This window comes from Sus scrofa, chromosome 1, assembly GCF_000003025.6.
Source record: "Sus scrofa isolate TJ Tabasco breed Duroc chromosome 1, Sscrofa11.1, whole genome shotgun sequence".
NCBI classification, from domain to species: Eukaryota; Metazoa; Chordata; class Mammalia; order Artiodactyla; family Suidae; genus Sus; species Sus scrofa.
The window spans coordinates 185,869,681-185,889,813 of NC_010443.5; the positions used below are offsets into that span (position 1 = coordinate 185,869,681).

Here is a 20,133-nt window from a genome sequence, read left to right on the forward strand (position 1 = left end):
CTGGTTGTATACATACATAGCTGAGAATACAACTGGCCATAATACGGTGGAGTAAGCTCTCTACTAATAAAACCTTGTAACATGTGAGACAGTAAATGTTGATTGTGTGTTCACTGAACAGATGATTTAATTGACCATATAAGCCAAGTGTTCTGGGAGCATGGATAAGGAAGAAGTGAATTCTTCCAGGGACATTCATTCAGTATTTATTTAATAAATCTTGGGTATTCAAAATACCCAACACCTATAGTAGCTGCAGATGCGTGGGTGTATCAGCTGGCAATCGTGATGATACTGGTATAGATGAAATGTATAAGCATATTTCACTTAGCATAATGCCTGAGATACATCCCAGTTGTTGTTATGTATCAGTAGTTTATATCTTTCCATTACCACGTAATGTTCCATTGTAGGAATATACTATACTTTATTCATCCACCTGTGGAAGGACATTTTGGTTGTTTTCTAGTTTGGGGCATTTGTGAATAGAGCTGCTATAAACATTTATGTACAGGTTTGTGTGTGAATATGTTTTCATACTTAGGGGTGGGATTATTGGATTGTTTTCTTACCATTGAGTTTTAAGAGTTCTTTGTATATTTAGATACAAATCTTTTGTCAAATATGTGATTCAGGGAGTTCCCATCGTGGCTCAGTGGTTAACGAATCCAACTAGGAACCATGACATTGCAGGTTCATTCCCTGGCCTTGCTCAGTGGGTTAAAAATCCACTGTTGCCATGAGCTGTGGTGTAGGTTGCAGACTTGCTCAGATCCCACATTGCTATGGCTCTGGCATATGCTGATTAGACCCCTAGCCTGGGAACCTCCATATGCCTCGGGTGAGGCCCTAGAAAAGATCAGAGGAGGAAAAAAAAAAAAAAAAAAGGATTCATAAATATTTTCTCCAGTCTATAGCTTGACTTTTTAGTCTCTTCAAAGTGTCTTTTGCAGATAAAAGGGTTTTATTTTTCCCAATGAAATCCAATTATCATTTCATTTTTTTTCTTTATGGATCATACTTTGTGATCTCATATCTAAGAACTCTTTGTCTAATGACAGGTCACAGGTATTTTCTTCTAAGAGCTTTATAGTTTTGTGTTTTACATTTCAGATCAATGATCCATTCTGAGTTAACTTTTGCAAGGTAGGGTACTTAGAACAAAGGTCTTCTTTTGCATATGAATGTCATATTGTTCTAATATCATCTGTTGAAAATATTATTCTTTATTCACTGAGTTGCATTTGCACCTTTTTCTATGTTTACCCAAAAAATCCTTCTGGGTTTTTTGATTGGTCTTAATTTGATGAGCATTTTCACAGTGTATATATTCTTTTATCCTTTTGCTTTTAACCACCCATGTCATGTTTAAAATGGGTTTCTCATAGAAAGCACATGTCTGGGTCTTGTTTTATTATCCAGTCTGAAGTCTAGTTCTTCATTGTTAATTCAGGCCATTTGCATTTAATGTAAATACTGATGCATCTTAGATATATGTCTATAGTTTTATTTTTTGTTTTTTGTTTGGTCCTGTGGTTTTCATTCTCCTGTTTCTTCTTTCCTGCCTCCTTTTGGATAATTTGATTTTTTTTAGTATTCCATGTTGAATTGTTTTTACTATGTCTCTTGGTAAATTTTTTCAGTGATTGCTCTGGGAATTACAGTATACGTACATACTTAACTTTCCATAATCTACTTAGTACTTCAAGTGGACTGTAGAAACCTTAGTAGCATGTAAGACCCTGTAACAGCCCTACTTTTGATTGTGTTGTCATATATATTAGACATGTGATAATTTTGTTTTCAATCATTATACATATATTTTAGAATTTAAGAGAAAAAATAGTCTAAAATATTTGTCTAGATGTTTACCAGATCTATTGCTCTTCCTCAATCCTGATATTTCAGGTTTCTCTCTTGTATCATTTCTCTTCCATCTTAAGATATTCCTTTAGCATTTCTTTCATGGCAAGACTGTTAATAGTGAATTCTCTTAGTTTTCCTTTTTCTGAAAATGTCTTTCTTTCACCTTCATTTTTGAAGGATATTTCTGGATATGGAATTCTGGGTTAATGATTCTTTTTCCCCCCTTCACTTTAACAACATCATTTTATATCCTCTTGACCCACATAATTTCCGGTAAGAAATCTGCAGTTATTCAAGTCATTGTTTCCCTGTGTGAAATGTATTGTTTTTCTCTGGCTGCTTTCAAGGTTTTGTTTTGTTTCCTTTAGTTTTTAGCCATTTGATTATGATGGATCTGGGCATAAATTTCTTTGAGTTTAACTTAATTGGAATTTACTGAGTTTCTTGAATCTGTAAGATTATATCTTTCACAACATTTGGGAGCGTTTCCAACTTTATTTCTTTAAATGCTTCTGCTCCACATCCTTTCTCTCTCCCTCTGGGACTCTGCTGACACCAGTGCTAAATCTTTTGATGTTTTTTGATACTGTCCCATGGGTGCCTAAGATCTTGTACATTTTTAAAAATATTTTTTCCTCTTTGTTTAAATTACGTAATTTCTCTTTTTTTGTCTTTTAAGGTTTTCTTGTAGTATAGTTGATTTACAATGTTGTGATCACTACTGCTGTACAATAGGGTGATTCAGTTATACATACACACACATCCATTCTTTTTCAAATATAATTTCTCTTGACCTGTCTTCAAGCTCACTGACACATATACTCTTTCAAAAATTATATGAAGCCCGCCCAGTGGAGGAGTAATGGGAATTTGCCCCCGATTCAGAACCCCAGCTCCTCTCATTAGCAAGAAGTGTTCCCCTTCCTCAGAGTTACAGGAACCAGCTGCCACTGTGGAACTGTGCTGCTGCCTCTGCTATGGGCACAGTATTGCCTGGTGCCCAGGGAAGGAGAGAAGGGAAAAAAATCCAGGGGCTTTCCCCTGCTTCTCCAACCCTTGGAGTTCCTTTGCCTGCTCCTTGGGCTAGGGAGAAAAGTGAGGGGCTTTTCCTGGAGCTCCATTGGTCCTCAATTTTCAGATGCCTGTTAATTTTCTGATTTTTTTCTTTTAAAAGATAGTTGTTAATATTGGTATTTGCTGCACACAGAATAAGAGAACGTGTGTTTCTTGTCCTCATGCTTGAAGAACCATGGGAGTTGGAGGAAGGGTGGCTGTGGTTGAGTGGGCACCACAGTGGTATATATTCTGGGCTTTAGGCTTCCTTTGAATTTAGGCCAGGTAATCCTGGAAGGGGAAAAGTGGTAAACTCACCACCGATTTGCTGGAACTTAGAATTCTGGTTTCTTCCCTCAGTCTGCTTTCTACCATTTACTTTTCGGAGTCTTCAGATAGCTGTCCCATGTTTTCTGTTCAGAAATTACAGTCAGGAGTTCCCGTCGTGGCGCAGTGGTTAACGAATCCGACTAGGAACCATGAGGTTGCGGGTTCGGTCCCTGCCCTTGCTCAGTGGGTTAACGATCTGGCGTTGCCGTGAGCTGTGGTGTAGGTCACAGACGCGGCTCGGATCTGGCGTTGCTGTGGCTCTGGTGTAGGCTGGTGGCTACAGCTCCGATTCAACCCCTAGCCTGGGAACCTCCATATGCCGCAGGAGCGGCCCAAGAAATAGCAAACACACACACACACACACACAAAAAAAAAAAAAAAAAAAGAAAAAAAGAAAGAAATTACAGTCAGGAGTTCCCGTCGTGACACAGTGGTTAACGAATCCGACTAGGAACCATGAGGTTGCGGGTTAGGTCCCTGCCCTTGCTCAGTGGGTTAAGGATCCGGTGTTGCCGTGAGCTGTGGTGTAGGTTGCAGACGCGGCTCGGATCTGCGTTGCTGTGGCTCTGGCGTAGGCCGGTGGCTACAGCTCCAATTCAACCCCTAGCCTGGGAACCTCCATATGCCGCGGGAGCGGCCCAAGAAATAGCAAAGACCAAAAAAAAAAAAAAAAAAAGAAGAAGAAGAAAGAAAGAAATTACAGTGAGAGAGACAGAATAGAATATGCTTACTCTGTCTTCCCAGAACCAGAATTCTATTATATTTTACTTTATATCAGATATCTCATTTAATCTTAAACAGCTCTGAAAGGTAGTTAAAACCAATTTTACTGATTAGGAGCCCAGACTCAGGTAGTTAAGTAATTTCTCCCAAATCATAGGAGTAATAAGTGATGGAAAAAAATCTAAAATCTATGGCAGAAATGTTTTGTTTCAATGTTTATGAAGTTTTTTACTTTCAACTAATTTCTCCTAATATGCTCTTTTTTTTTTTTCTACTTGGTAATAGAAGTAGAAAAAAACTTATGTATACATCACAAATTAGATGTTTTTGAACCAGGCTTACTTAAACCATTTCTATTACTAATTTTTTGCAGGATTTGAATCTCCTAATAGTTAATTCAAATTGAATTAATTTTATTCAGCAAATGTCGTGTATTAGCTATGCAGCATACTATGTGGGATTCGGAGTTAAATCAGAGATAGAGCCCCTGTCCTCAGGATGCTTCTGGGCTACTCAGAAAGACTTACAAATGAAAATAACAAGTTCAATAAAATAATGTTAAAAGAGATTAAAAACAAAATGCAATGGAAATTCGAGGAAGGAGAGACTACTACTAAGTAGGGACACAAATGAAGACATATTTATACCTATAAAATTAAAAAGCTATATTATAAATATAATATGTATATTTATACATGAGGCAGAACCCCAGAAACTTGTTCCCAAGTGATTCCTTACAATGTTACAAATGGGTAGGTTTTATCATTTATGTTTGTATGCTTCCTCTTAATCCTCCAGACAGCTTTTTTTTTTTTTTTAAACACTAATGTAAATTTAAAACAATATATTTGGGAGAGGTTTAAATAAACCGAAGTGTTCACAAATGATTTATTGGTAACCGAGGTCTAAAGAGTCAAAAATGACTCTTTGTGAGTTACATTTATTTAACATTTAGAACTTTCAGTTAAAAATACATATTTTTCTGTTTTCAATAGAAAAGAAACATTTGTTTGCATAGGAATTCATGAAGGTGACCCAACCTGGAAAAAGAACTATTCGCTCTGGCCATGGGGTTCTTGTGACAAATTAGTTTCTTCGGAGATTGCATTCAACCCTGAGGAGTGGATTAAACTTACGAGAAATATCTATAACTGGACTGAAGAATATGGAAGGTATGAAGAGCAGTTATGTTTTCCATCAGCGTATAGCCTTTAAAACCTACTAAATTTTGAAATGCCTTTTAATTTTTTCATATTTTTGTTCTTTTTCTCAATGAGTTGCTAAGGTTGTTATTTGTTGCACACAGATAAAGAGAACGTGTATCTCTTGTCCTCATGCTAAAAGAATCATGGGAGTTGGAGGAAGGTTGTGGTTGTGGCTGTGGTTGCGTGGGCATCACAATGGTGAGACACATGCCACCTTCCACCCCCAGCTCTCGTGATGCTACATAGTCCGCCCTCCTATATCCCAGACCCTAAAAGTGGAGGAGATTCGTTAAAAGGCACTCACTCTGTTGCCCGTGATAATAAACTTGCCTAAGTTTATTATCCACATGTATACATTTGTCGTTTTTTGTTTGTTTGTTTGTTTGTTTTTCTCTTCAAGAATGGCAGATCATTTCCCTGTGGGGAAGAGTAGGATTGAGTAACTTTTTCTTCACAGTTGTTTGTCATCAGCCTCGTCTGTTGTTTTGGGCATGATCAGTCTTCCTGGAAGCATTTCTACCCAGAGTTGACTCTCTCCCATATGGAAAATGAGTCTCTATCTAAAGAAAGGTGTCTCCATTGTCTGTTTTTTAAATTATTAATTATTGAAAGATTAGATAACTATGGCTTGTAATTCAAGAACAACAGTCAAAATCATATGAACAAATGCTACCAAAGTTTTTTGAGTCAGTATGAGCAAACAGTTTCTGTACACCAGCCAGAGCTGGATAAGGAGTTCTACGTCCAGCTGTCTGTGACTTTTGTGAGGAAACGTTAGAAAATCACCTGTTCTCCAAACAGCTGATGACAGTACAGGTACACAGCATCACTCATTATCTCCACTCTGTCAAAAGAGATACATAATAAGAGTAATTTTAATTAAGAGGGGAAAAAGTCAGCAAATGATGTAGCCAGTGTTCTTTGAGCAGCATCCAACTCCAGCAGTGATTTATCAAAGCCAGGAGTCCCCTCTCTTCAGAGTTTGATGGCTCTTAGCTGTGTCCATAGAATGACCGAGGCCTCACCCCAACCCCACTGCCCACCTGACAGTTCTCAGGAACAGCTGGCTCCCCAGATGCCTCCAGCCTCTTCCCGTTAATCTTTTGTTTGCTCCCCTGAGGCACTGGGGCTTCTTGTGGAGATTAAGAACACATTTACCAAAACTTCAAATTCCTAACAATCACATTTTTCTAGCAGGATAAGTTTGTTATTTTGGTCATTATCAATACTTCAAAATGCAGCCTATTTTATTTGCCTCTTAAGATTATGTATATAAGATAAGAATGACATGTCAGTAGCAATAAAGGTAGCTGGCAGAAAAATGTTACTGTTTTCTTGTAACTACAGGTTTGATCCATCTTCTTGGGAATCTGTGGCCAATGAAGAGATGTGGCAAGCAAGGTGACTAATCTATACTTTTGTGTTTGCAGTCTGTTTTTAATGTGGCAAGGAAGTAGCCTGTGATACTTTTGATTTGGGGTACAGGGGTGCATGGTGATAATAAAAATAATACTGGAGTTCCCTAGTGGCTCAGCAGGTTAAGGATCCAGTGTCACTGCTGTGGCACAGGTTCGATCTCTGGCCTAGAAATTTGCACATGCTGTAGGTGTGGCCAAAATAATAATAATAATAATGTTTATCCGGTTATTTTGTTTGAGGCATTGTACTAGTCATTACACATGCATAATCCCATCTCATCCTGTCAACAACCTGTAGAGACGTTATTATCCCTGTTTTACAAATGAACAAACTGGAGGTAAAGTGGTTGCTTGTCCAAGGCCACACAGATCTAGCAATAGAGTCTAAAACCCACATCTCTTTGATTATGGAACATTCATAATGCCTATGCTCTCCTGCCTCAACTAAACCCAAGCAAGTACCTGAGAAGAAGTTGATCATTGTAACCCTGGCTGTCTGTGTAATGTGCTAGCTAATTACTTAAGCAGTTATTGAATACTCCCTAGAGGCCAGCACTGTGCTAGTCATGGAGCTACATATATGACTAGGACACAGTTCCTACCCTCAAGGAGCTCAGTCTAAAGGAGCAGACAGACATGTTAAAAGAGATGTGACTACTAATGTGTTAGATGCTGTACTTTCCTGTTTTTCCTGTGTGGAACACTTCATGGTGAGGCTGTTGATCTCTTATTATTTTAAAATATTCAAAATAATGTACTTCTAATAGACTTTGGCCTAAATATTAATGTGGAAGTCCTAAGGGATACAAACAGGGGTACCAAGTACATATGAAGTAATTCCTTCAGTAAAAACGTATTGATGCCCTGGAGTTCCTGCTGTGGCGCAATGGCTGACTGAGTCTCTGGGAGTGCTGGGACGTAGGTTCCATCTTCAGTCCAGCACAGTGGATTAAAGGATCCAGCATTGTCACAGCTGCAGCGTAGGCTGCAACTGTGGCTCGGAGCTGATCCCTGTCCTGAGAACTCCATGTGCTGGGAGGTGGCCAAAAAAAACAAACAAACAAGTTGATGCCCACTCCAGGCCAGAGATTGCGCTTTGCACCAAGAATTGAGTTAGGGTATTAAAGGGCTTACATACATTTAAAGAGGTTTTTTTAAAAAAATTGTCAAGAAATATGGTTCTTGACAAAATAACAATTATAAAAAAAAAGGATTTTTGCAATAGTCTTTTTGAAAAAGTTAGAAGATTGCATATTTCAAGTGATGACCCTAGTTTTAGGAACAAATACTTTGAAGAAATAATCAAAGATATACTGAATGTTTGCACAATTCTTCACTGTGATTGAGTGTGGGAAAGCTGGGGGAGAAATCACATAAAAGAAGAAAGCAGGTCATTATTCGGGCAGGTATTGATTTAATTGGTGTGTGGAATACAATTTGGGTGAGTTCATGTGGTCAAAGAGTCCAGCCACCTTTGAAGAACTGGTCACACATGGCATGAGCTGTCGCATTGGGTACCTTCAGGGATGTGCTAACAGACTCAGCAAGTTACACCCTTCCCAGCTGCTCCTGCACAGTGAAAAAGTACATTGGGAGGGAAATGATGTACAACAGTGATGACGAATGTAAGCTTTTTTCTAAAAGATTTGGCAATCAGTGTGAATGCAGTGTCTTGGGGTGGCGGGGGGGGGAGGCTTACTGTTGGTTCAGAGTAGACTTCTTGTGACTATGAGGGGAATGAAGGGCTTTGTATGTTCCTTATTAATGGAAAGGTCTGGCAGATTTAGCTTTGACTGTGAAATTGACATGAACACTTTCCCACTCCCAGGATGAAAACTCCGTTCTTCATCTTTAACCTGGCAGAAACCACAAGTTTGCCTTCAGATGTGAAAGCTCAGCTCTACACTCACGCATATAACGTATGTTGTGCTTTTATATATATAAATATATTTGGGGGGAGAGTGGTGGTGACAGTTTGGGATGGAGGGGGAGGTGTGTCACAGTAGAGTTTTTACTTTTTTGTTTCCAGCTTTATTTGGCATTTTATAAAGCAGTATAAATGGAAAAGTAGTCATGCGTATCACGAATAACATCTAACATAAATGGCTGTGGTCAGCAAAATAATGCATACACACACACACACCCACCAAAGCAGTCCATGTCCTAACCTCCAGCACCTGTGAATATATGATCTTACAAGGCAAAGGGCACTTGGCAGATGTGATTCAGGATCTTGAGTTCGGGAGATGATCCTGTGTTATCCAGGTGGGCCCAGTGTGATCACAAGGGGACTTATAAGGAGGAGGCAGAAAAGAAGATGTGGCATTGTAGGCAGAAGTCAGAGAAAAGATTTGAAGATGCTACACGGCTGGCCTGGAAGACGGACGAAGGGCCGTAAGTTAGGGAGTGCAGGCAGCCTCTGGAAGCTGGAAAAGGCAAAGAAATAGACTCTAGAGTCTCCAGAAGGAACACAGCCCTGCTGATTTTATAAAAACTTTGATTTTATGCCTTTTGACCTCCAGAAGTATAAGATAATAAATGTATAGTGTTTCAAGCCACTACAGTTGTGGGGATTAGTTAACAATAGCAATAGGAAATGAATACAATGGCTTTATCTTAAAAACACAAGCTCTGATGTGTTGCCTTTATGCAAAAGTCACGACTCTGGCTACACTTGAAACCATGGGCTTGTGGCTGGTTGAGATTTCATGAGAGAGTTAAAGGTTCCTGGAGAGTGGCTCCGTCTTCTCACATGGTCCCAGGAAGCCAACCAGCCTCAGACCAGCCATGTTAAGGCTCTTACTCAGCTGGTCCTCTGTGATGGGAAGGGGAGTACAGAGCAGAGGCTTGCTGTAGCAGGATGTTAGCAAGCCCCTGCTCTTCTGGGGTTTCTAATCACTGGGCTCTTCCTCACCTTCAGAAGTAGTCTTGGGGCCTGCTGCATGAGAAACAGACATCCTGGTGAAGGCCAGTGAGAACAGAGCCCAGGAGCTGGATGTCTGAGCAAGTGAGGAGGTATTGCTGCTGCCTCTGGGCTGCTTGTCTGCTCAACCAGGGCATTTGTTTGGTTCTGAGTTAAAATAGCTGGGAGTCCAATTAGTATGACAGGTTTGGCTCCTCAGTTGTATGCTCTGTGGCCCATTGTTTAGTCATTCATTCATTCATGCACAGAGCATTTATGGAGCACCCAGAGTCTGTGCCAGATACTGTGCTGCATTGTCTCTGCTGTCAGAGAGGTACAGCTAGAGAGGGAGATGGAAGAGAAGGTGCTCAGTTAGTTGTTAGTTCAGCCTCGCGAGTGATGTGAGAGGTCTGCAGAGATGTGGGGGGGTGCAGAGAGCAGCACAAGAGTGCACTGCCCTGGAGAGAGGGAGGGCGGGGGCTCTTCCACAGGAGATGTCATCGCAGTGTTGTTTTGAAAGATCAGAAGGAGCTGGCCAGACAGATGGTGAGGCAGGATAGTGAGGGAATAGGAGGAGGAAGTCTAGTCTTATAAGGAGGGAACCATAGAGAAAGGCAGAGCCCTCCAAGCTGCCCCCTGGAGGTCAGCCAGGAACTGGTTACAGGAGGCAGGCAGCATGTAGAGGTCTACCTGGCAGTTGAGAGGTCCAGGTTCAAGGCCTGCTCCTCCATTCCTTGTCAACTGTGAGCCAGTTAACCTTTCCAGACCTCATTTTTTCTTCAAAAAAAAAAAAAAAGTACACTGTAAACTTTATTATTATCTCTCATATCCTGGATGTCATATCCTGTTCAGCTCTAATACCCTGTGATTCTGTGAAAAACAAGGAGTATTTAGAAGGGAGAAATCTGAGACTTTACTAATATTTTATACTCTCATCAGTGATCTGTTCCATGGTCAGTTGTTAGGCCACTACTAAAGCTAGTTCATGGATTTATTGTCCCTTTGGGCCTGTAAGCATTACTTTTTCCAGTAAACATGGGTCTGTAGCATAGTCTATAGGTATCTCCTTCACATGCATCTTCAGATGTGTGACATTGTTTCCTAAACAAACGAGGCCAGATACTTGATGGTTCAACACAGATCACCCCCAGGACAGGTTTTTCAAGAATATTCTTGTTAGGTATAAATACTTTCATTAGCATTCACATTACCCTGCTCTATAGCTTATACAGAACATTAAGTTCAAGTGGGGGAACAGGAACAATCCCTGTATCTTTAGGAATACATCTGATATACTGACGCTGTCCCCAATAAATAGAATATGTTCCATTAAGACTAATGTCACAGTGATACAAACATAGAGGAGGAAATATAATTCTACATAATGAGAAATGACTATAAACTTCTTAAGATACATGTGTCTTGGAGTTCCTATGGTGGCTCAGCAGGTTAAGAACCCAAAATACTGTCTCTGAGGATGTAGATTCGATCCCTGGCCTTACTCAGTGGGTTAAGGATCCGGTGTTGCCACCACCTATAGCGTAGGTCACAGATTCAGCTTGGATCCTGCAATGCTGTGGCTGTGGTGTAGGCGGGCAGCTATATCTCCGATTTGACCCCTAGCCTAGGAACTTCCATATGCCACAGGTGTAGCCATAAAGAAAAAAATTTTTAAAAACCTGTCTTTAATGGGCCAACTTCAGAATGAATTGATGAGACATCAGTAACAGAGTTCTAGAAGAGGGTAGCATGGTTGTTCTGATGTGTTAAGACTCTGGCAGGGAGGTCAGCAGTGAGCTTCTTATTCTCTTGGGCCATTTGGAGACATGCTCACTCAAGTGCTGGCATCTGGCTTGCTTTCCAAAACCTTAGCAGGATTCTGTAAACTTGCAAAAGAAAAGAAGCTGAGCAGTTTCTGAGCACCTACTTTGTGCTGGGCAGCCTGCCATGTCCCTCATCAGAGAGAGGCTTGGAAAGAGAAGGAATGGATATAAAAAAGACTATAAGGAAAGGTAGAGAAATTTTGAATATTTTACCAAGAAAATGAAAGGGTAGGAGGCTGACTTAATAGCTCTGATGTCTATGAAATTGCAAGGTGACTCTTTCCTATTTTATGGAGTGAAGGAATTAAGAGGCAAATAGCTTTGGCATTCCCACTGTGGTGCCCTGGGATTCTGCACCGTCTCTGTAGCACTAGGACACAGGTTTGATCCCCAGCACAGTGGGTTAAAAAGGATCAAGCATTAACATGGCTGCGGTGTAGGTCGCAAATCTGATCAGACCAGATCTGATCCCTGGCCTGGGAACTCCGTATGCTGAGGGACGGCCAAAAAAGAAAAAAGAAAATCACTTTAAAAGGCAGTTTGAGGAATTTAAGGTTATTAATATCAAAATGACATATCAAATATGGATTGGGGAATTTTTCATGGGGATGTTGTTTTGAAATAGATCAAATATGTATTTGCTTTGGAGAAGGAGTTGGGGAAATAATGTAATTGGGTCCCTTTCAACTGAATGATGTAATGAGTACAGTTCTAATTCAAAAAGCCCTTGTCCCTGGAGAAAGCGTCATTGCTTGTCCTGTGCTCTCATGGAGGCTACTGGTTAACTCAAGTGCCTGCGGATCTGACTGCAATTCGATAATCCCCAAGAAGGCTGTGAAATTCCCAAATAAGCAAGTGTAATGTGCTGTTTTGTAGATTTGCACCTACTTTTGGTGGTTTATTTGTTAAATTTTCATGTTTTTCCTCTGGAAAATGCAGTATTAAAGATTCTAACTCTATCCAATTAATACTGTCTCTGATATTGAAAAACAAGATCTGAATTCCTGTGGGCAAAATTTTAATGATGAAAACTGTAATTTTAGGACTCTGTGAAGATTTTCAATATCTCACTTTAAGGATGTCTCTTAAATTCTGTTATGCCCAGCCTGTTCAATGCTGGATTTGTTTGAGTTGGTTTATTGTTGCTATTGTTGTTACTGTTGTTTCTAATGTAGACAGAAATGAATGTGAAAATGCGGGACAAAATTTAAATTCTTTAAGTCCTTTTTCTACTGAGTTTTCTAAAGAAAGCCAATTTTTTTTTCTCTGGTAGCTAAATTTAGAATTTCAGCTTTTCTGCCTGTTGAGTAAACAGCTTTCCATGAATTAGAACTAAATCCTTTTCCCTGAACATCTTTCTGGAGGAAGAGCATTTTGTCCTGACACAGGGTGTCTTAGGTTCCCTCTGCAACATCCGAAAAACCCCAGAAGCAGTTTTAGATGAAGCACATTTGCCTCCTGCTACTGTAATAATTACAGTACCATCCCTGCATTTTCTGCATGGCCTGCCAATGATTAGATTTTTACTGTAGGCTGCTTGGGTGTTTCCCCCTACCCCCATGTGTTATTAATTCCTCTGTGTTTTCTGTTTTTTGAAAAAAAAAAGTCAAGGGATGACAATGGCATACCAACATGTTTGCTGTCTTCCAGCTTTATAAGGAGATTGTCTATTTACGAAAGGAGCACCCAGTGAACTGGCACAAGAACTATGCCATCGCCTGTGAGCGGATGCTGCGCCTTCAGGAAAGCGGTGCAGACCCTGAAGTCTTGTTATCTGAAACCATCAGACATTTCCGTCTCTACACCCAGAAAGCACGGAATGATCCACAGCTGGCTGATATTTCAGCCGCGCTAAAGCACCTAAGAAAAGAACTGCAAAGTCTGAGAAATAGGAAAAATGTCTGACATAGCAAACTGTGAAAAACCTGTTCGGTGTTCAGCTTCCAAAATTCTGAAGTCCAGAACTTTTTCCTCCAAGAAAAGAAATGGTATAAAAAATGGAAGACTCATCTGTCTCCCATGTAACACGGTGCAGCAGTACTGTTTCACGGGGGTCTTAACGACGGACGTGCTATTTATGCAAATTCTGTTTAGCCCATGTTACTGAATTAGCATTTCAGTGAGAATATTGTGAAAAATCTTCCTGCTTTCACAATCTCTAGCCAAATGACTTGCTTGACTAGATTCTAGAAGAGAATGAACTATTTTTATATACTTAAAATATTGACATGAATCTTAAGGGCCCTGCTTATTGGAATTGGTATTGAAGTTAAATTCTTAAAATACTAATACCAGAGCAAAGACATTCGCTGTTTCCCAGAAGTGAAATCATTTTTTTTTAAGAATGAATCTTGTTACACTTCAAGTTAGAATACCTTTTTTTTTTTTTTTTAAGTAACTGTGGTTGTTACATAATCTCACACTTCAAGCTAAAAACCAACTGGGTGATCTTTTGAAAGAAGTTGGGGTTTTGTCTTAAATCATCCTTCGAAATCACTAAAAAATTCAGCTAATTGTTTGCTTTTTTCAGTTGCTTAAACTGATTGGCAAGTAAAAAGGATTTTGTCGTTCCTTAATTAATTTTATATTCATGTTTTACTTCTATTTGGGCTCATAAATCTGGGCCCAATAATTAGTAGGCTCCTGCTACTAATGCCAAAAAAAAAAAAAAAAAAAGCGGGAGTCAGGGGTAGGGAAGTGGTTCAATAAATTCATTTCTGTTACAAGCATCTTTTATACATATTACTAAAGAGAACATAGTAAGAAATGCAAATAATAGTTCTTTATTTTATTATGACAGTTAATTAATAGCAACCTGTTTTAATGAATAAAGTCACTCAGAGTCCTTCAGCACTTCCTAAGTAGAGGCCCGAATCCGTAGGGATTCTTTTCCCCCCAATTGTATAGCTCCTAGACTCCAAGCACTATATAGGCCCCTGTATAGAAATGCTCACTAATGAAGAGGGAGGGCTAGAAGCTTGTCTGCATTCAAAGATCACTGGTGAGTCATTCAGCAAGAAAAGGCCCCTTACCAGGAATAGTCACAGTTCCGTGGCATTGTACTAGCGAAAGCGTCTGATCAAAGGTCTCCTGTGGAGCTTGCATGGTTCCCTTTCATACTACGACCATAATTAAAACCACTAATTCTCTTTTAAAATGCTGCAGGATGCCATGTAGGCATCTGTCTGGAGTGTCCTTTGTGATGTCATAAGCTGTTAAGGACCAGTGCCGAGGGCTTTTGAGTGAAATGCCAGTCATGAAGGTGCTTCAAGACAAGGGTGCCTCTAAAAGCTTGACAGGGCCTTGACTGCACAATTCGAGCTGAATTTGCCCCTTGTCAGCTGCCAGTAAATAAATCTCAAAGGGGGAAAAGCTGAAGTTTCATTACCTGATCCATGGGGCTTTGTTGGTTTTGGCATCACACAGGGGAAGCTCTTGCCCCTCCATTCTCTGGATTTGAAGATGTCCATTGGAGCCTGCAGTGCCTGGACAGGGTTCAGAGCGGAACCTTTTGAAGAGTGTCAATAGTTGTAACAGTTCAGCTGTTAGGAAGACAAATAAATGGAGGAGCTCATTAATCCGCTTTTGGCTCTCGGTGCCTTTTGCCCTTTTATCACAGCCTTATTAGGCTCCTACTCATCTTGAACCAGAAAAAAATGAATTGAAGTTGTTGAGTACTAATTGGCAAAGACTTTTAATCATGGGCCAAGAACTTTCACTGACTTGAAAGTAACTTCTCCACAGGGAAGAACCAAAAACCTGGTTTACCTTAAAACAAAAACCTGTTGGAGTTCAGTGTGGTGTAAAAATTTAAGGAAGCATCAATAAATTGTCTAAGTTGATCCATTTGAAAGAATTGTGTAAGATTATGATTTCCACTTTTCTTTTAAACAGCTACAATAAAATTCAAATATACATTCCCCAGAAATGCACTGTCTTTAGTTGTTCAGGAAAAGAGATTGTGTGCATGTGTGAGATGATCTTATTGGTTTCTGAACATCTATATACTGTATATGGAGTAATATGTGAATATTCATTTCAGCATCTACATACACATCTGGAATGGAGGAATCTTATCAAAAGTAATATTTCCTATTTATAGCCTTAAGAATGGCAAATAAGGGCCTCTTTTTGAAGATATCTGCATTTTAAATGTGTGTCTAGGAGTTCTCTCATGGTGCAGTGGATTAAGGACCCAGTGTTGCCACTGCAGTAGCTTGGGCCACTGCTGTGATGCGGGTTCAACCCCTGGCCTGGGCACTTCCACATGCGTGGATATGGTCAAAAAAATAAAATAAATGTGTCTATACTGTGGTGCTACATATATACCTGAATATGCTCTGCATGTTGACTGTTGTCAGATGGTGCACAGATTATTCTGTATATGTGCAACAGTGGCTTTGGGCCACTCTCTCTTTGAGAAAGCAATGAGATGATGGTCCACAGTAGATAGGAGTGTAATTATTTAAATTTCTTAAAACCAGCAGTGAATGAGAAAAGAGCAAACTGAGCTGAGACTTTGGGATGTTGGGCTTCATTCCCAGATCAACTCCTTTGAAGAATTCTGTCCTTTCTATTGTATGAGGTTAAACAAGTTGCTTTCCTTTTCTGTCTCTTGCTTCTCCTTGGCTAGTGCACAAACACCATAAAATCTGACAGGGGAGTTTCCTTTAGTCTAACTTCTGACATGGAAGAGAATGTGAAGGAGGTGACTTCTCATGTAGGATTTGGCCAGAATTCTCCTAGCAGTATCCCTGGAGTGCCATGGGTTGGCAGGACGACAGGAACCCCACAAGGCCAACTTCTGCCTGGACTTTGGCCTGAGGAACAAGTGGGAGCCAGCAAAAGTGTCTGCCTCTCCACATGCTGCGGTGCCCTCCTGCCTGGCACTGAGGCTGGCACACACCAGAGGGTGAGTGGAGAAGGGGACTGTGGCTTCCCTGTCCCCTAACCAAACTCTCCTGCCCTGTTCCTGCTCACGAGAGGTATGCTTACTTCTTGCTAGTGACTTTCCTCTTCTCTTTGTTTATTCAAAGGATCCATTATTTTAAATGCTTTTATTCTATTACTCCAAATCCTGCCAAAATAGAAGGGACTCAATTACTGGTATCCTATTTTGAGGTGTTCTAATAGAAATTGTGAAATGTAATTTCTGTGTGTATCCTTAGTACTTTCTAATGATATAACCATGATGTTCAGCCTTTCTGATACTTAAATAAAGCCCATTTTGAGTGTTAGGATTATTGTATGATTCCCTGCTGATTTCTTTAAGTCATCAGACTAGGATATGAAGACTAGTTTTTTTTTTAATTTATATTTTGAAAGTTAAACAATGTGAGTCCTAAATTTTCATAGTTCCCACAATATCGCTCAGAATTTAGAAATGTTAATACCTTTAATAGTCAGGAAAAAAATTAATAGCAAAATGAAAAAAAATGGATCCTGTTACAGCCAATCTTTTTACTCTGTTTTAATTCTGGTCTAGTTTATAAAAGCACCAATGTAGAGTATTACCTAAAATTCTGTTCTTCTGACTGGCTCCAAGTCCTACGATTCAATAAAGAAAAAATTGGAACCCAGTGAGATCACACTGCTTCGTTCATCCTCATATTGTTATTGTGAATGTAAAATCATTCTAAGGCTTATACTCACAAACAAATAAGTAATGTTTCCAGGGATTCTGGGAACATCTAAAGGCCAAGATCTTGGCACGGCATTACAGAGCAAACAGGGAGCTAAAGCTTTAGCAGCGATCATGTCCAATGAAGATGTCATTGTCAGTACCCTCTAAAGATCTGTTTGATTTGGATCAGTGTGGATGGTATAAAAAAAGCCTCAGGAATAGCACGATGTGCTTACCTGGATACTGGAAAGTAAACTAATAGGAATATGTCTTGAGAAAGGGATTTTTCTGAAAAAAAACTCTGATTGCTCTCCAACAATGTAACATGTGCTAGAAAGATTTAGCTTCTGACATACTGCAAAAAGAAAAGAGAAAGAGATGGGAGGAGAGACAGGAAGAAGTTCCAAAACTGTAAACATGAAGCCCAAAACTACTGCCCTGTAAGTGGAGTTATCTGGATCTTTTACACAGATCCCAAGTGTTATTGGTGAGCATTTTCAATAGCACAGGTATTGTAATGCTTTTAGCAAAGTATGAGGTTGAGAAAATTTCAAGATAGAGATGGAACACAAAGGGCAAATAATTGAACCATGTTCCTACCGAAGTGATCCAACTTCACAGAACACCCAAGTAGTCTCAAGTATTTTTGTACATAGGTGCTATTAGATAAGGGTAATGTTAAATAAAGGTCTAATAAAAGATAAACAGAAATAGGCCAAACTAAGTTTTAACCCTTTCAAGATGTTGCCTGTTAAGGATTTGTTATAAATCTATATAAGTAGTATCGGAGGTACAATAAATAGGAGTATAATCTTTATACTGGTAACTTTATTATATATTATAAACTAATAAATGGAGATTATGTCCTGTTTGTTAAAAAAATGCAAACAAATAATAACCATCTTCTATTTTAGAAGTGTTATCTGAAAAGGAGTTATTTTGTAATGTAACCTTTTAAAGAAGATATTTGAGATTTCCTTCATCGAAATGAAATATTCCCTAATAGCTGAACCATTGGAAATACGCTTAATACCTGTGGTTGTCACTTACATGCAAAAGTATGTGTGATTAAAATAACAAAGGGAACACTGCTTGGGAAGTCAGACCCAATTTTCTCATCCTTAGATTATAGTGTGATGGAACCTCAGTGAATCATTTGCTACCATACATCCTTGAGTATCATCTGAGACACAAGAAATCCCAGTTAATACTCTGATATGCCAAGACTAGAACCCCAAAACTGCAACAGAGGACTTGAGGACAGGATAAGAGAGTCAAGGAATAGAATCTTATTATAGTATCTTCTTTGGTTTTAAAAGTGCAAGGAGGAGTTCCGTCGTGGCGCAGTGGTTAACGAATCCGACTAGGAACCATGAGGTTGCGGGTTCGGTCCCTGCCGAACCACTAGGAACGAATCCGACTAGGAACCACTGAGGTTGCTCAGTGGGTTAACGATCCGGCGTTGCCATGAGCTGTGGTGTAGGTCGCAGACGCAGCTCGGATCCCGCATTGCTGTGGCTCCGGCATAGGCCGGTGGCTACAGATCCAATTCGATCCCTAGCCTGGGAATCTCCATATGCTGCGGCAGTGGCCCAAGAAATAGCAAAAAGACACACACACAAAAAAAAGTGCAAGGAGAACATTATAAAATTGCTTTCTTATTAATAGTGCTTTTAGAAGTTAATATCTTAAAAATCAAGGGCTCTTTTAAAATACTCTAGCAAAAGCTACAGAAACATTAAAAGGAGTTGTTTATAAACAGAAGATAATTCATTCACTGATCGGGAGTACTTGTACTTAGTGGTTGTTTTCATTTAGTGTGTCAGAATTTTTCGCTAAAATTAGAGCACATTCCTTCAATACATGGACTGGTACCTATACAGTTTGTATATTTTTCTTTCAGTAATCAAAGTTTTAACCATTAAACTATAGTTACATTCACCTGGAGGCAGTTCCTCAAAGTGCAGGACTGTGCCTCTTTATGGTGTTTGTCAAACTGGGTCATAAAGTCAATTTAGTGGAAATTGACCAGCTTTTCCTTTACTCTTTTTTTTTTTTTCTCCTTTTCCTGGCCACACCTGTGGCACATGGAAGTTCCTGGGCCAGGGGCAGAATCCGAGCCACATATGCGCAACTGCGGCAACACCAGATCTTTAACCCTCTATGCCAGGCCAGGGATCAAACCAGCAACACCAGAGACCAGCTGGATCATTAACCCACTCCACCACAGCAGGAATTCGTGACCAGCTTTTTCTGAACTAGATAGAATAAAAAATATCATAATGCATCAGAGGTAACAAGGGTAACTATTGTTTTGTGAAACTCGTTTCATTTCATATATGTGTGTGTGGCATATATATCTTACTATGTCTGATATATGTAGATATACAATATTTATATATAAATCTATAAATATATGTGAACCAGGTCATAATATAAAATGCACTTCTTATTGTGCATCACATTAAAGAATAAATTTGAAAGCTGCTGGCTTAGGAGAGTTTAGCCAAATGTATTGACTACTAATGCCAAAAAGGTTAGTTAAGGCACCATCTAGTAAAACTAGCACAGCTAATCTAGTTAGGGACTAGAATACAAGCTTCTTGGCTAAATCTGGTAAACCTTCCCCTCTTCCATCACCATTAAGTGAAATCAGCCACATTCTACAACAAACTCCATGTCACATTGAAGTCCCCAAAGTATGCAACCATAGTAAAATTGCGATTTATCTAGAGGTGAATAGTGTGTGAAATCAAGAACTATGTTTTAGGAATTTTTTTTTTTTTTCTTTTTTGGGTTGTACCCTTGGCATATGGAGGTTCCCAGGCTAGGGGTCAAATCAGAGCTACAGCTGCCGGCCACAGCCACAGCAACACCAGATCCGAGCTGCATCTGTCACCTACACCACAGCTCACAGCAACACTGGATCCTTAACCCACTGAACAAGGCCATGGATCAAACCCACAACCTCATGGTTACTAGTCGGATTCGTTTCTGCTGTACCACATCGGGAACTCCTATTTTAGGAAACTGTTTTAAAGCCATACACTGAACTTCTTTCTTGCCCTCCTCCAAACCTCTAGAATATAATTGCTCTTTCTCCTTCTTCTTCTTCCCTTTAGACAGGGCCAGTTTTGATAGACAATTTTCCTACCCATTCTGGACTTAGGAATATATACCCAAATTAAAA

At 39.6% G+C, this 20,133-nt stretch overlaps 1 protein-coding gene across 8 annotated transcripts in view; it reads left to right on the forward strand.

Annotated features, from left to right (window-relative positions):
• TMEM260 (transmembrane protein 260) overlaps positions 1-16,899 on the forward strand; it is a 65,083-nt gene extending 48,184 nt beyond the window's left edge. For 3 of the 8 annotated variants that reach the window (XM_013993447.2, XM_013993446.2, XM_005659991.3), the window contains 4 exons: positions 4,968-5,144; positions 6,525-6,578; positions 8,424-8,514; positions 12,971-16,899. In XM_013993447.2, coding sequence (XP_013848901.1) covers positions 4,968-5,144; positions 6,525-6,578; positions 8,424-8,514; positions 12,971-13,225 — 577 coding nt within the window. In that variant the 3' untranslated portion in view covers positions 13,226-16,899. Of the gene's footprint in view, positions 1-4,967; positions 5,145-6,524; positions 6,579-8,423; positions 8,515-12,926 lie in introns of all 8 variants that reach the window. The other 5 variants (XM_021102431.1, XM_021102435.1, XM_021102422.1 and 2 more) reach the window with 3 other exon arrangements.